General features: G+C 41.3%; 1 protein-coding gene across 14 annotated transcripts in view; it reads left to right on the top strand.

The window, feature by feature from the left end:
- Synrg (synergin gamma) overlaps nucleotides 1-15,455 on the top strand; it is an 88,763-nt gene extending 73,308 nt beyond the window's left edge. For 9 of the 14 annotated variants that reach the window (XM_063249612.1, XM_063249610.1, XM_063249607.1 and 6 more), the window contains 3 exons: nucleotides 9,996-10,106; nucleotides 10,424-10,459; nucleotides 11,798-15,455. In XM_063249612.1, the coding sequence (XP_063105682.1) occupies nucleotides 9,996-10,106; nucleotides 10,424-10,459; nucleotides 11,798-11,929 (279 nt within the window). In that variant the 3' untranslated portion in view covers nucleotides 11,930-15,455. The remainder of the gene's footprint in view (nucleotides 1-9,995; nucleotides 10,107-10,423; nucleotides 10,460-11,797) is intronic. The other 5 variants (XM_063249619.1, XM_063249618.1, XM_063249616.1 and 2 more) reach the window with 1 other exon arrangement.
- The last annotated feature ends 251 nt before the right edge of the window (nucleotides 15,456-15,706 follow it).

Here is a 15,706-nt window from a genome sequence, read left to right as displayed (position 1 = left end):
CACACACACACACACACACACATACACGCATGCACGCACGTGTACATGCACATCTTAGCAGTATAAAACCACTGAACTTCCCTTCTTGCTCATGTTGTATATCCATCCCAGGGTGGAGGGCTGCTGCATAGAGGTACCATGTTCTTCTTGCCCAGGAACCCAGGTTAACAGCCTCTGCTATGTAGCTGATTACCATGAAAGCGTCATGGGATCATGACACGTAGCTCATCTATCTTAAAGGCTTCCTTCCAGTTGTGACACATATCCTTGTACTCAATCTGCTGACCATAGCAATGCCTAATTTTGAAGGAGGCAGGTAAGCCCCATCGTCACATTTTTCTGCAAAAGGAGAATGAGAATATTGGTGAAGAACACTGATTACTACCAAATGCTTCTTCCTTAATAATGGACACCATTTTAGCCATTTATTACTAGCTAAAGATTCAGGATTTTATATACTATTCTGACTCTGGGACTTGTTAGTGGAAGGAGGTCATGTATAATATAACTTTCTTTAAAAAAAATCTTTACTAAATAAATATCTGTCAATTAACATAGATGGTTAATTTGTAGTGGCCTGTAGAATATATTTACATAATTATAGACACTGATCAGTGTCAAACTGTTCCTGTACACTAAGGTATAACCCCCCCTGCTTGTAAAAGTATAGTTAGGAGGGTTAATTTTTGTCATTTGAAAGATTAACTTGATCATAGGGTACTTTATGTGAAACCTTAGAGTTTTTATTGGAGATAGCAATATAACCTTTCATTTGTTTCCTTAACCTTCAATAAAGATATTAAAGGGCTTTTATTAACTGATTGATTTCAAGATTCAGAGTCTTCCCAGACTAATTATTTCTCAGATAATCCTGATGCAGTGATAAATTTACATGATAAACTGTAATGTAGATCATAAAGGTGATACTGTTTTTAACCTCTTTCAAAAGCTTGTTAGAGGGCTGAGGGTTTAGCTCAGTGGCACAGCACCTGCCTGGCAAGCACAAGGTCTTGAGTTTGATTCCCAGTAACCACCACCCCCCCAAAAAAGAGAGAAAAAGCTCATTAGTGTTTGTCAAATATGCTAATCATGTAGGCTACTTTTTTCTTTCCAGAGCACTTTTAGTCCACCTCTTGAGTGTTTCAAACCAACTGAGGAAATGAATTAAAACAAGTGAAATTATTCCCATTTTGCAGGTGACAGACTAACAAGTAAGCAAGTGATCATACCAGCCATTTCCTCATTTGACCAAAGTAGCCATGATTACACTAAAAAAAGAAGAGATAGAACAATTACCCTCTGGCTTGGCTAAGGCCATACAGTTTACTAGACCAGAATCCTCTTGTACCTGTCCTTCCTGCCCTAGAGGTGGTCTGGTTAAGAGAGGTTTGTGCAGGTGGTTCCTGATTTATTATTACCTCAGATTAGAGATGGAGAAACAGCATATATAAATGCACACATTTTTCTAAGGTAAATCCTTTTTTTTTTTTTTAACTCCTGAAGTAGAAAAATACAAATACTTTATATATTTTAGCTTAGTTCTGTGAAAGAGTTTGGTAACCCCACAGTAGTTCAGCCTAGAGGAGTAGTGGCTACCAAATGTAGTTATCAGTTTAGCAGGAATTTATCATTGTCCTGTGTCACCTCAGTATGCATGAAGACAAACACCATGCCGGGATCCTAGATCTTTAATTTAAATTAGTACATGTTTGCAGTACATAGTGCTTACATTCATTGTTGGGGGTTGGTACATGTACCGAACAAATCTTTTTTTTTTTGGCCCATATCAGATTTACTTTTAATTCTTACCAAGTTAATTATCATTAACACAGATCAGCAGCCAGGCTCGCAGCTCTTAACCAGCTGAACTTCAGGGCCATTTCCACTTCCCTTCCACGGTCACTCACATGGTCACAGTGGAAGGTGTTACCACATCCCACAGCAGCACCTCTGCAGTCTTCAGACAGCTTCCTTTCTGAGCCCAACAAAATCAGTAGTGTCCACTTTTCTCACACAGGAGTGCCACTGCTCTTCTTTCTTTTCAACACAGGAAACCTGTTTGACCCCTACGCTTCATTCCTGTTAGTCCAGTCTGTCTTCACCCCTTTTCCTCCTGCTCAATCCCCAGCGTACATGGGCTTGCTACCCACTCTCTTCTGTCATACTCCTATGCGTTAAGCCAAACCCAACCGGGGTCAGCTCAGCTCCTCGCTTTCTCCACCCAAAGTAGACTCTGTTCCAGGGGAGGTAATGATCACATGGTCAGTTCGCTGTCCTGTGACTTTCTCAGGGATACTGTGACATTATAGACAAGTGAGTATATCATTTCCTGCTCTGCAGAGAAAACAGGCCCTTTGCGAGAAACCCCTCAACTTCCAGGTCTCACCTAAGATTTCCTTTCATTGCAATGGTGTGCTAGATCCAGTTCTCACTGGCTGATGATTAAATTTTCAGGGCATTAGTAATCCAGTCCCTGAACAGAGCCGTTATTAAAAATTAAATTGTATAAGTATGTACTTTAAAAAATATTAAAACACTGGGGCTGGGAATTTAGCTCAGCGGCATAAGCGCCTGCCTTGCAAGCAGGCAGTTGTGAGTTCGATCCCCGGTACTGATAAAAAAAAAAAAATTAAACACAGCCTGATGTGGTAGTTCGAGGCTACCTGGGCAATGTCGTGAGACCCTGTCTCACAATTTTAAAAGAAGGGAGCAGTGGCTGGGCATGTAGCATGGTGCTCCCTAGGTTCAGTCTCCAATACCACTTCTCAAAACTTCGTATTTTATTTTATTTTGCTTTAGGAATTATGTCTGTCTGTCTTAGGACAACTAATTACTTTTGCTCAGGATAGAAGGATTTCTGTAGTGCAAAACCCAGAAAAGCTTTTACTAGCCCTACAGGACGCTATGCTGTACGACTTAGCAAGTAAAACGCAGCCTGATGATGTACCTCAGCCCGCCTACATGTGTACGCCTGTGGCAGTAGAGGTTTATTGTTACTACATGGCCTTATTATACTTGGGACTATGTTGTTTTGTAAAACTAGGTGAAGTTACAGTGTTAAAAATGAAATTTGTACTACTTGTAACCATATCATGTCTTTTATATGCAGCCCAGGACAGTGAATCCCTTGCGCAAGCAGACAGGCAGAAGCCCCGGCCCTGGGTCCTGGGTGGTGTATCCACACCGTGCTCATGTGAGCTGATGCTGCTCTCCAGCTCTTCCTGCTGGGCTCAGGGACATCACATTAGAAGTTTGATGTCAGCGTTGTGGGAATACAGTACTGCTATCATAGAAACCAGCAAATGCTTCAAATTGGGGCTTGATTTATTGTTTTGCTGTTTGGATTTAAGAAAGTAATGAGGGGGGGACTTCCGGGAGAACATGGCGGACAGATAGCAGCAACTACGGGAGGCTCTCTGAAAGACTCGGCTCAGAAGCCAGGAATGGTGCGGACTATGGAGACATAAGCAGGTGGAGATATGCTCTGCTGACTCAGGAACGAACTGGGCTGAGAGAAACCAACTTGGAATGCAATCCTGGTGCTAAAACAGGAACAGAAAAGCCTCGGTGTGGAGGCTGGACGCCGCGCCATTGTAAGCCGCGATTTGGGTTTCCCGCCGCGCGGCGGCTGGCTGCCTCTACAGTGGCTCGGCAAGGGGAGAGACGCGCAGAAGCTCTGAGAACAGCAATCTGCGAACGGCAGGGAGGCATGCACTGACTTGTGGTGAGGTGAGTGAGAGAAACTGACACTCTACCACAGTTTGACTCCAACAGAGGACTTTCTGGGCCTGAGCAGTCCTGCGGGAGCAGGGCGCGGTGGCGACTCCAGCCACACATCCCCCTCTCGGGCTGGACTGGTGAAAAGTGCCTGGCCTGCGTGACGCTGCCGGCGGACCTGGTAGGCTGTCCCAACCCAGATCCCAGAGCCTGACGGTGGCCGGGAGGGGAGACGCGTAGGCTGCCTGGTCCGTAACTCCCTGGTGCGCAGCGGTGAGCGGGAACACCTAACTGGCGCAATTCGATCAGGCTGTGGCTGACTGGGAGAGAAGCTGGGCCTCTTATATAAGCTTGCATATATAAGGAACAGAGAAGAAGAGGCAGCATGGGAAGAGGCAGCAACAAGAAAGGCTCCTCGGCCCCCAATTCTGAGAAACAGGCAATAGCAGATACCGCACCAATACACATAAGGCACCATATAGAGAGCCTCATAGACCAATTCAGGAATGAAGTTATCAATGACCTGAAGCTAGAAGTATGCAGAATAGTTAGAGAAATGCTAAGCACCACCCAAGAAAAAACAGGTGGTGGAATGGAAGAACAGAAAAAAAGGGGAGAATTGTTTGATGGAGAAAACAGAGAAAGCATAGAATATGTGAAGCAGGTTCAAAGGGACTACCAAGATACTAAGAAGTCTATCGAAGACTGGCATAACAGCTTGAAAGAAACTAAGGACAGACTATCTGAACTGGAGGGCAGACTTGTAATATGGGAGAATGAAATGAAAAACTTCTTAAAAATAACAAAGAAACAAACAGCAATAATACAAAGACAAGAAGATGATAAGAGGATCCATAACTTAAGGATTAAGAACATAAAAGAAGAAGTAGGGACACAAACAAGTGAACTACAAAAGCTACTCACAGAAATAATCCAGGAGAATTTTCCTAATTTAGCAAAAGGTAAAGATACTCAGATGTATGAGGCATACAGGACCCCAGCTACCTACAACCCAAACAGAGCTACACCCAGGCATATAATAATCAAAATTCCAGAAATTCAATACAAGAACAGAATATTAAAAGCTGTCAGAGACAAGAAACAGACCACTTACAAGGGAACACCCATCAGAATTACAGCAGATTTCTCTGCACAAACCATCAAATCACGAAGAGCGTGGGGAGAAATAATTCAAGCTTTGAAAGATAATAATCTCCAGCCAAGATTGAGATATCCTGCACAACTGTCCCTGGAAATTGATGGAAAAACGAGGTGCTTCCAGGATAAAGAGGAACTGGGGGAATTTGCAACCACCAATTCAACTCTACAGAGAGTATTGCAGGATATTCTAAAAAAAGAAAACTACAAAGAATCCAGAAATGATGGCAGAGAGGCCACAATGAATGGAGCAGAGAACAAAATGAAGAAAACAAACTGACAACTAATGACAGAAAAAGAGCTCAACAGAAATGAGGCAGAGAAGATTGGATGATAGGAACAGCTATTTCGGAGAAAATGACATCTTAATAGGTAATACTGATTTAGTATCATCTTGTTTTGAAGTCTCATCTAGCTTTTGTCCTTCTGTCTCCAATGGTCTAAATAGGCTGTATCTTATTGGATTTTATTATGTATGATAGTATAAGCAAATACCTTTTAAAGACAAGGAGATTATACAGAAACCATTGTTCATTTTCTGTTAGTTGATTCTAAATACTCTGTAATGCTGTCATTCTCTTGAATGGTTTTACATTGTTTTGATATACTTAATGCTACAGTATACGAAGTTGTACTCAAGGATTTCAAAGAAAGAGACAATATGGTAACTACTTTTAGGTTAGGATTATCTGGTGGTGAAACACTACTCTGCCTAAATGGTTATGTTTTGATCTGCACTGTTTCGTTGTTATGCCCTCTTTTATCTCAATCTCCATTATTTACTTTTTTATCTTTATCCTTTTAATTAAAGGAAAAAAATAGCAGGATATATTATAGTAACCCACTTTGACTTTTCATTACCTTGATTTAAAGCCCTGTATTACTCTCACCATCTGGTTTTTAACTGATGTTCCCCTATTCTGTTTTGCTGGATAGTATCAGGTTCGAAAGTTTAGGCATCAGCTGTGAAGATAATGAGATTCATTATGACGCCCATTCTTGTTGACTTTTATCTACTTTTGAAGACCTACAATGTCTCCAATGTTTTGGTTTTGTCGGTTTTATTCTTTACTGTTTTGTTCAATTGTATTATAACTAACGATATAGGCAATTCTATTAGAGATAGCGGGAGGCATTATGGTAACCACCGTTGATCACCTTGTATTATGTTTTTACATTATCTATTATGTCCACCCTTTTGACTTGACCGATTTTGTTCTGTTATGTCACATTTGGTTTTACTCTCTTCCAAAAAAGTAATAAGAACCGTGGGAGCAATGAAACCCAAAATGTGTAATAGTCATGGTACAAAAGAGAGGAAAAGAAAGTGCTCCAAACTATATAACTGCATGTACATTTAAGTGTATAAGATAGAAAATGGTATCACAGTTTTATTGGATCAATGAACAGAACTGTTTGCAGTATCATTGATGGAATGTCCACTTTATAAGCTTTAATTTTGTGACTTGAACAATTATTTCTAAGAAGACAATATGTAATCCATTAACTAGTGATTTCCTACTGTTCATTTTTTTTCTGTAAATCTGTATAACTTGTACCCTTTCCCTGCTTTTTTTTTCTTTTCTCCTTAAATAAAATTAAAAAAAAAAAATTTAAAAAAAAAAAAAAAAAAAAAGAAAGTAATGAGGAAAGTCCCCTGTATATGCTTTAATTTTGTAACTTCAACAACTATTTCTAAGATGACAATATGTAATTAACTAGTGATTTCCTACTGTTTACTTTTTCTGAAATTCTGTATAACTTGTACCCTTTTTCTGTTTTTTTTTTCTCCTTAAATAAAATTAACAAAAAAAAAAAAGAAAGAAAGTAATGGGGACCAGGTTAATAATGCAGATTAAATTTAAAAGCATGCTGTGTCTGTAGACACTGTATTGTGAATAGCGTGAAAGTTTTTTTCCATTATATAGCAAGGAAGTTAAGTCTTTGAAAATGAATGTCTTTATTTTACTCTTATTTTAACATGAAATATCAACTGCTGGGCGTGGTGGTACATGCCTGCAGTCCCAGCACTCGGGAGGCTCAGGCAAGAAGATCACTGCATGTTTGAGACCATTCTGGCCAGCATGAACTATGCAGCAAGACCTTGTCTCAGACAAAAGGAAAAAAAAATCCACAACATTCATGTCAAAACTACTCGCTTGTTGACTATGCATTCAAGAATTGGTCAAAATTTCTTTTTAAAAAAACCTTTTTTTAACCATACTAGAGATGAACTCAAGACCTTCTCATTGAGCTACATTCCCAGTCCTTTTTCAGTTTTTTATTTTGAGAAAGGAGTTGTTGCTCCTTTCTCAAGTTGCTCAGGCTGGACTCAGATTTGCAATCCTCCTGGTGAGATTATAGTCTTGAATCACCACATCTGGCTAAAGAAAACATTCTTGAGTACAAACTGACAGAAATTTATAATCAAGATGATTCTATATTTTATAATTTGGAAATTGTGTGCTGCCCATATTTTATTATAATAAACTTATATATGGCTAGGGATGGTGGCCCATGCCTGTAATAACCATTTCTCAGGAGGCCAAGGGAGGACAGCTGCAAGTTTGAGGCCAACCTGGGAAACTTAGCAACCCTGTCTCAAAATAAAAATCAATAATAAGGGGCTAGGGATTTACCTCAGTGGTAGAGCACTTGCCTAGCATGTACAAGAACCTGAATTCAGTCCCCAGTGCTACAAAAAAGTAAATAAATATGTCTGTGTTTGTGTATTTTTTTTTTCTTTTTGGAAAATCAATTCTCAGTGATGGAGGAAAGGACAGGTTTGCTTCTAAAGAAGCCAATGATGCTGCTAAATGTCTTATGATGCAGAATGTGGTCCCCATAACAAATAATTATCCAGTCTGAAATGTCAGCAGTTAAGAAAACATTGCTCTAGGAGCTGGGGATTTAGCTCAGCGGCATAAGCGCCTGCCTTGCAAGCAGGCAGTCGTGAGTTTGATCCCTGGTACCGATAAAAAGGAAAAAAGACAAAAAAAAAAAGAAAAAAAATTGGTCTAGTAATTTTAGAACTTTTTTACATTAAGAATTCAGTTCTTGTGATTTTTTTTTTTTTTTTTTGAGATAGAGTCTTGCTATGTAGTTCAGACTGGCCTCACACTTCTCCTGCCTCAGCCTCCTGAGTGCTGCGATTGATGCCATCCTGTACTTAAAAAGAAAGGAGGGTGGGGGGAAGAAATGTACAGATCTTAAGCATATATTTGGCTCAGTTCTTTTATGTTTTGTTTTATTTTTGCAGTACTGGGAATTAAACCCAGGACCTTTGCAGTGTTGACTCAGTTTTCACAAATACAGCAGTGTAGCCTGGCTGCTATGTGGAGTTTCCTCATCACTCCCTAAAGTCTACTTTTGCCCTTCCACAGCCAATCCCTGATCTGATTCCAAAGCAACCACTGATCTGATTTCCATCACCTTAGATTTGCTTGTTCTAGTGGCTGATATAAATGAAATCAGTAAATATATGTGGTCTTGTGTCTGGTATCTTTAACTTAGCATAATGGTTTTAAGTTCGTCCAAATTATATCAGTTTATTACTGAGTAATAGTCACTATTATATTGATGTTCCATGGTTTGTTTATCTGTTTTCTTATTAATAGACATTTGTGCTATTTCCAGTTTGGGCTAAGATAGATAAAATTGCAATGAATACTTTTATATGTAAAAAAATCTTTTTGGCAGGTGTTTTCATTTCTCTTGATTAAGTATCTAAGGGTGAGGTGGAAGCTCATATTTAGCCTTTAAGCAACAGATTGCCTTTCAAAACTGAGGCCTGCTCTTCCATCATGATAAAACCCTGTCCACACTGCTTAGGTTTGTGTAAGGAGTAAGTCACATAGTGCCTGGGAAGAACTCAGCATGCTGGTTGGCACAAGTAAGAGTTGGCCCCAGTTTACATTAGCTGCTGACTTCTCTGTCTCAGCACTGACACTGAATGTCCAGCCACCTGCACACAGAATGCTTGTCCTTAGCTGTCCCCCAGCAGCACCAGTCTGCCCTGCTCATGCCAACTACTCTTCTCCCCCAGCCTCCACCCCTCGGCCTGGTGCTCCCTACATGGACCTTACCAAGGTGGATCCTCTCCTTCCTCTCACCTCCAGAGGTCACCCAGTCCTGTTGATTCCGCCACTTTACTAGCTCTTTCATGTGTCCCTCCCTCTTTGTTCTCTACAGTTGTCACCTTAGTTCTGACCATCAGCACATCCCTAGGATTGCTGCCATGGCCTTCTGAGGCCATCCTTTGAAGATGACCCCTTCAGTCCCCTGCCTGCACTGCAGTGGGAGGGGTCCATGCACAATACAAACCTGATCTTGCCACAATCCAGATGGACACTCAGCGACTTCCCAGGACAGACTCAGCTCCTAGCATTCTTCTCAAGCTCCTGCATGTTCTAAGCCTCATCTTTCTCCCACCTCATTCCTTTCATAAATTTGGTTTCCATCCCCTAGATCTCTTCCCATTATCTGGGCTTTTCTTTTTTTTTTCTTTTCTTTTTTTTTTTTTTTTTTTTTTTTGTCTTTTTCCTTTTTATTGGTACCGGGGATCGAACTCACGACTGCCTGCTTGCAAGGTAGGCGCTTATGCCGCTGAGCTAAATCCCCAGCCCCCTATCTGGGCTTTTCTTAAGAGACCTTTGCTTTGTGCTGCTTGCTGTACCTTTAAGGTTCTTCCTCTCCTTTCTCGCCCATCCCCAGCCCCTTCACCTTGCATATTCCATCAGCACCTAGCAAAGATTATTCTCAGTTCCAGGCGGCATTCTCTGCCAAGTGGCTCCTTCCCTGTCAGGCTGGGATAGATGCCCCCAACGTGACCTGGCACTCAGAACTCAAGTACTCATGGCATCAAATTTCCTGATACCCACTGACTCCTACCTAGACCTGAGTTCTCAGAAGACAGGAAGTATGTTTTATCATGCCAGAATCCCTGGCACCTCCACCATAGCAGGAACTCAACAGATCTTTGGGAAATTAAACTTTTGCATTTGTAGCATAAGAGAGTTCACGTAATTTGCTGCTGGACCTATTAAAGATGAAATCAGAGAGGAAAGCACATAGCATTTGAAATTGCTAGTTTCTTAGCTATTGTCTTGTCATCCTTACAGCCAGATGAAAATTCCCTGGATTTTTCCTCCTGTATGCTGCGGCCCGGGATTAAAAATGCCCAGGAACTTGCCTGTGGGGTGTGTCTCTTAAACGTGGACTCCAGGAGCCGGGTGAGTCACACGCCTCCCCTCGCATATGGATTATGTGGGACAGCCTCTTGCAGGCTCTTCACTGACTACAGGTGGAGCCTTTAAAGGGTCCCAAAAGGTGACCTAGGAGCAGATAATGCTTGCAAAAGGACAGCAGGGTGCACCATTGAGGGGATGGACTTTGTTCCTTCCTTTCTAAGAAGCACAGGCTTTGCCTGCAGCATCCTGGGTGCAGGGGGGCCGTACAGAGGAAAGGCTAAAGCTGTGAGGATTTATTTAGAGGCAGGAGGCCTTGTTCTGGAAACTTTTTTGACCTTACGGTTTCAACATTATTTCAGAAAGAAGAGAAGCCTGCAGAAGAACATCCTAAAAAAGTATGAACCGGTTACATGTTATCTTAGTGTCTCCATCTTAATTTTGAGTGTGGAAGGGAAATGGATGATTCTGTTGCCCTCCTGGACTGTTGCAATCATGAGTCCTTTACTGAGTCATTTTTGTTCCCATGATGTTTGATTTAGTCAACTAACACATCTGTGTGGATCTGCTACTGTCTTGTTTGCATGTTGTATCTCACATTTGGCTTCTGATGTTACAGCTGTTTTCCTCTGCGATGAACAGGGTAACACAATCAGCAGCTTCTGGAAGACTGAAAGTTGTGACACACAGAATGACATCAGAGCTTCAGGAGTTAGCCCTTAACTGACAAAAACAAAACATTTAAATTGAGCATGGCAGCACGTGCCCGTAGCTTCAGTCCTCTAGGAGGCTGAGCACAGGTGGAAAATCCCAAGTTTGAATCCAGCCTTAGACTCTGTCTCAAGATTTAAAAGGAACTGCCTAATCCCAGGAAGTGGTTGAAATGATCTGCAAATCACTCTAAAGTGTTTAATGCTATTTATTTTTTATGAGCCACAAAGCTGTTGGGACTTGTGAATAACAATAGTCTTCTCTTATTGGCAGTGAATACATTTCAGGACTCACCCTATATTTTCTATTTTTCCCTGTACCTATGTAACTAAGTTTAGCTTCTCAATTAGGTGCAGTAAAAGCTTAACAGCAGTAGTAAGATAGAGTATAACAGTATACCATAATAAAATTGATGTGAATGTAGTCTCATCAGAGAGGGAAGACAAATTGTTGATATTTTCAGACTGGTCTCTTGGGGATAACTGAAACTACAGATTAGGGGGCTGCTGTCTATCAAGTCAGCCATCAGCTTCCAATGGCATTGGACGATTAGAGTTGTTACCAAGTGTTTCAAGTTATCAAGTGTTATCAAGTGACCAAGTTCTGATCATTTTACTGTCATGGTAGCACTGTAATCAGCAATAGAAGTTTAAAGGACCCATGTTACAGCAGAGGGCAGTCTTCGGGAGGGGACATCCTTCACACCGAGGGATAGCAATTATCTATAGCCCTTGGCTATTTTTTTGTCATGTTAGGATTTCTCCTTCCTCCCATAACCTCTGCCTGCCTTTTCTTTGAAAGAGTTGGCCTTTGACTAAAACTAGGTTGAATGATAATGATTTTTATACCTTTAATTAGTGGTAAGAACTTCAGTTGAATTCCAGCTGCTGCTTGCTAGCTTTTATGTGTATGCCATTTGGGCCTCAGCCCTGGGACACCTGGAGAGGTGGACGTGTCAGCTGCTGATCCGCTCTTAGATGCAGAAAAAGCCTGACTTGCCCCACATCTCTGTCTATTTCTGGCAGGCATTCAACTCAGAAACAGACAGTTTCAAGCTGGCATACGGAGGGCACCAGTACCACGCCAGCTGTGCCAACTTCTGGATTAACTGTGTTGAACCAAAGCCTCCCGGCCTCATCCTGCCTGATTTGCTCTGAAGAGTTCCTCCATGAAGCACCAACAGTTTTGTTTTTGTTTTCTGTCACTCACCTTGGAGTGACATGGACCAATAAACAGAATGTGAGTACTGTGAAATTCACCTCCATGAATCTGTATGAAGAATTCCCCAAGAAGTAGGGCAGGAAAACACAGTGGCGCCTCCAGTCACTCCTGCAGGCAACCTTTTGATATCTGTTCGCACCGCCTGCCTTTGGGATTTGTGGTAAAATTGCCCTTCTCAAATAGTGTATGACATCTGATGTTTTCTTACTTATTTCTAGTTCTCATAAGGTGTTTTAAAATATGGACCACAGTTTTCTTTATGAAAGAATTTGCTGCTACAGTATTGAAGCTGTGAAGAATTGACATTTACAGAGCAGTAAGTTACTGTTGTAGGACTGGAGTTGGGTAGACTGTTGCAAGCTAGTGCTTGCTTATATCTGGGACACAGATGGTACTGTGAAGTCAACTACATTTCTCTGCATTAGTTTATAAAGATTTGACACGAATAAAAAGAGAATAGAGTGGTTAGCCTGGCACTCTATCTTCTTTAAAAAAAATCCTGCTTATCTCTGTTATACAGTGGTAGACAGTGAGGACAGAGCGTCTTTGCTGTCATGCCTGCGCCTCTTCTCCACAGCTTTCCCTTTACTCTTGATTCGTCAGCTCTAAAGAACTTTTTCCCAAAACGTACCTGGGCCCTTTGCTGGGGAGGAATCCATTTGACAGAGGCCTAAAACCTGTATACTAGGATGAATGTCCTTTTTCAGAGCTCTTGCTGAAAACCTGTTTTGCTTCACAGAAAGGTGAATATGAATGATTTTTTCTAGGCACTTTTCTAGACAAAATCTGGAAAGGGAGCTAAGTGTGGTGGTGCACACCTGTAATCCTGGCACTTGAGAAGCTGAGGCAGGAGGTCACTTGTGAGTCTGAGGCCAGCCTGGGCTGCAGTCAGTTTAAGGCCAGCTGAACCACACAGTGAGACCCTGTCTAAAAAACTCTGGAGAGGCCATGGAATGCAGTCTCTTTGCAGCAGCCTCTCTTTGTTTCCGGCGATGACTGCGTAGGAGCCAGCACTGCTGGACCTCACAGAATCCCTGAGAGAGAGAGCAGAGAATACACTCAGGGAGAGACGGTGAGCTCCAGCCCAGTGAGCAGAATGGTGACTGTATGTGTATTTAGGGTGGAGTCACACCACGGAGGCATGGAAGGAAATCGTGCAACAACAGTATTAAATTTTAAAAGGAAAAGACTCATGGAGTCTGGTGTAGGAGTGTTTTTTGTTTGTTGTTTGACATTTAAGCTGAATGCATAAAATTAGGAGAACAAAAGCCACGTGGTTAGGGGCTATTATTTCTGAGGAAGAATATACCAGTCTGGGGCAAATGTTTCTGGGAACTGTCAGCTATCTGCTTTATGAAGAGATTTTGAAGCTCATATGACTCACTCTGTGTGACTTGGGCTCTATGACATAGACTTTGATTTTACTTGAAAACTGAAGAAGTTGACTTCCATCTAAGTGCTGCTTTTACAGAGTTACTTTCTCATTTGAGAAAAAAACTTGAGGGAATTTTGTGTTCTTATACCTTTCACATTTTCTCTAAGAAAGTTTAGACTATTTTAAACAATTATTGACGTGGCTTCTGATTTACCTTGCTGTATACCAGAACACCCAAGCACTGATGAAATGTTCTTATTTGCACCAGATGACACCAACTCCAGCTATCAGTGACCAGGACAGCTAACTCAGTTGCTGCCTGGAGCATTTACTCTGCAGTAGTAGGGGCCACTTCATCCTGGACTGCCCTAGGATTTCAGCCTAACTAACAGCTTTCTGGGTAGTCTTGTAACCTCTATCCCAGAACCAGAATGAGAAACAGTGCTTCCCAGTCTGATAAACTTTGTATTGCTGCAACCAGTTTTGGAAATCCTGTATGGGGTGTTACCCTGTCACTGTCACCCCTATCAGTGACGGTGAACCTTTCAGAGCTCTCAGTGATAACAAACGGCCTGCTGCAGCACACATGTCAGAGGTTCACCACTGGCCTGTATCAATGACATTCTTTTAAAGCACCCTTTACTAGATTGGCTTTCATTCCTAGATTTATTTTAGAATGCCCGAGATAAATTCCTGAGTATAATCACAGTTATCTTCACCAAGTATGATCAATTTAGTCACTTTTTGGGAGGCACCAGAGGAAAACTTGGGAGACACTATTAAAAAAAACCTTCACAATGAAAAGTATTCATTACTTTTAGTATCTTTAATACCTGAAATGTTTAGATACCACCTATAAGGGTTTGGGGAGTGTGAAATGCCTTTGGGCTGGTTTTCTCTTTATGCATTTACTAAAACAGCTCAGCATTGCATTCAGCTTCACCTCAGCTCTGCTCTTGTAGCAAAGAGCCCAGTGTCCTTGGAAACAGTAACCAAGGTTACGTATTTCCATGCTGTGCATTGTGTCAGCAGCTTCACCCCACTGCTTGAATGGCGATTAATAAGCACTTTTCCTCTTTGGTATTGTTTTGTCTTTTAAATTTCTGTAGCTTAGTGTGTAATTTAATTTTTTGTCTGGACATGCTTGAAATAAAAAAGGTACAAGGTAGACAGGATATTACCCATGCTTTGTCTGTAGCCATTGCATTTCACATAGGCTACATATTTTTAAATTGCATATTTTGTGTATAAAAGCTGTCTGTGATTGGGGGGGGGACGTCTTGTTTAAAGATATCCTCTCCTTTCCCATGTAGGTAGTTTGTTCTTGCCAGACATGGTGGCACATACCTGTGGTCCAGCACTTGGGAAGTTCAGGCAGGAGGATCTCCAGTTCAAGGCCAGTTCAAACTACATAGTGAGACCCTGTCTCAAAAACAGTGTTGTAAGTTTTTAGAAAGTGGTAAGGGTTGTATGTTCTAGAAATTTGAAATGTTTGCCCTGTAGTGGGAACCACTATGAAAATTCCCTTACCACAGTCGAGGTCAGACTCCTTCTTTTGTGAACAACGAGGAGACTGGGGACATTTTCAAAGGCATTTACCATTCAGAAGAGAGCATTATAGCCTGCTGTAGACCATTCTGGCAAATACCAGAATGTGGGGGGCAAGATGCATTTAGCCTATGTCTTTTTATGTTTAGATTGTGTAGTACTTCTTTAGGTAAGTCTGCACCAAATAATATCAGAAAGATTTCTTACAAGGTCAAGCCAAGGAAATAAAAGCTTAGTAAGTGGAACAACTCCCAGTTGAATAACGCTGCTTTATAGGTATTTTTCTACCATAACAAAGGATCACTTTAACAGAAGTTTTACTAAATTCCTTTGTGTTGATGTGAACATAGTAAGTGGTTTTAAAGCATTCACAGGAGACATCTCGTTATTTTGTAGCTGTGGTTGTATTAACTAGTGAGTACGTGGGTCCATAGTAAGATGCGTTGTCTTGTGTATGATGTGAAATTTGTTCCTGTACTTTAAAAAGTGCTGTGATTTTTTTCCTTTGTTTATATTTTAATAAAAACTGTCCAGACTGACATGTTCCCACATTATAAAGCCTGACCTTTAAAGTATTTTCAGGGCTTACTCTGAAGTAACCATTTGTTAAACTTCTGAAACAGAAAACACAAGAATAGAAGACGGTCATGTTGCTAGTATTTTGGTCTTGTCTTTGCGGGATTCAGCTCTCTCATAGACGCAGGTCAGATGAGTGAACAAGGGTGAAGGCACCTGGAGTTAGGTTTCCTTAGTGCGAAGAACACTTACAGCCTGGGATGGTATTTGCCAG

This window comes from Cavia porcellus, unplaced genomic scaffold, assembly GCF_034190915.1.
Source record: "Cavia porcellus strain 051 isolate PalLab524CR breed Dunkin Hartley unplaced genomic scaffold, mCavPor4.1 scaffold_6, whole genome shotgun sequence".
NCBI lineage: Eukaryota > Metazoa > Chordata > Mammalia > Rodentia > Caviidae > Cavia > Cavia porcellus.
This window is presented reverse-complemented; position numbering and strand designations above follow the sequence as displayed.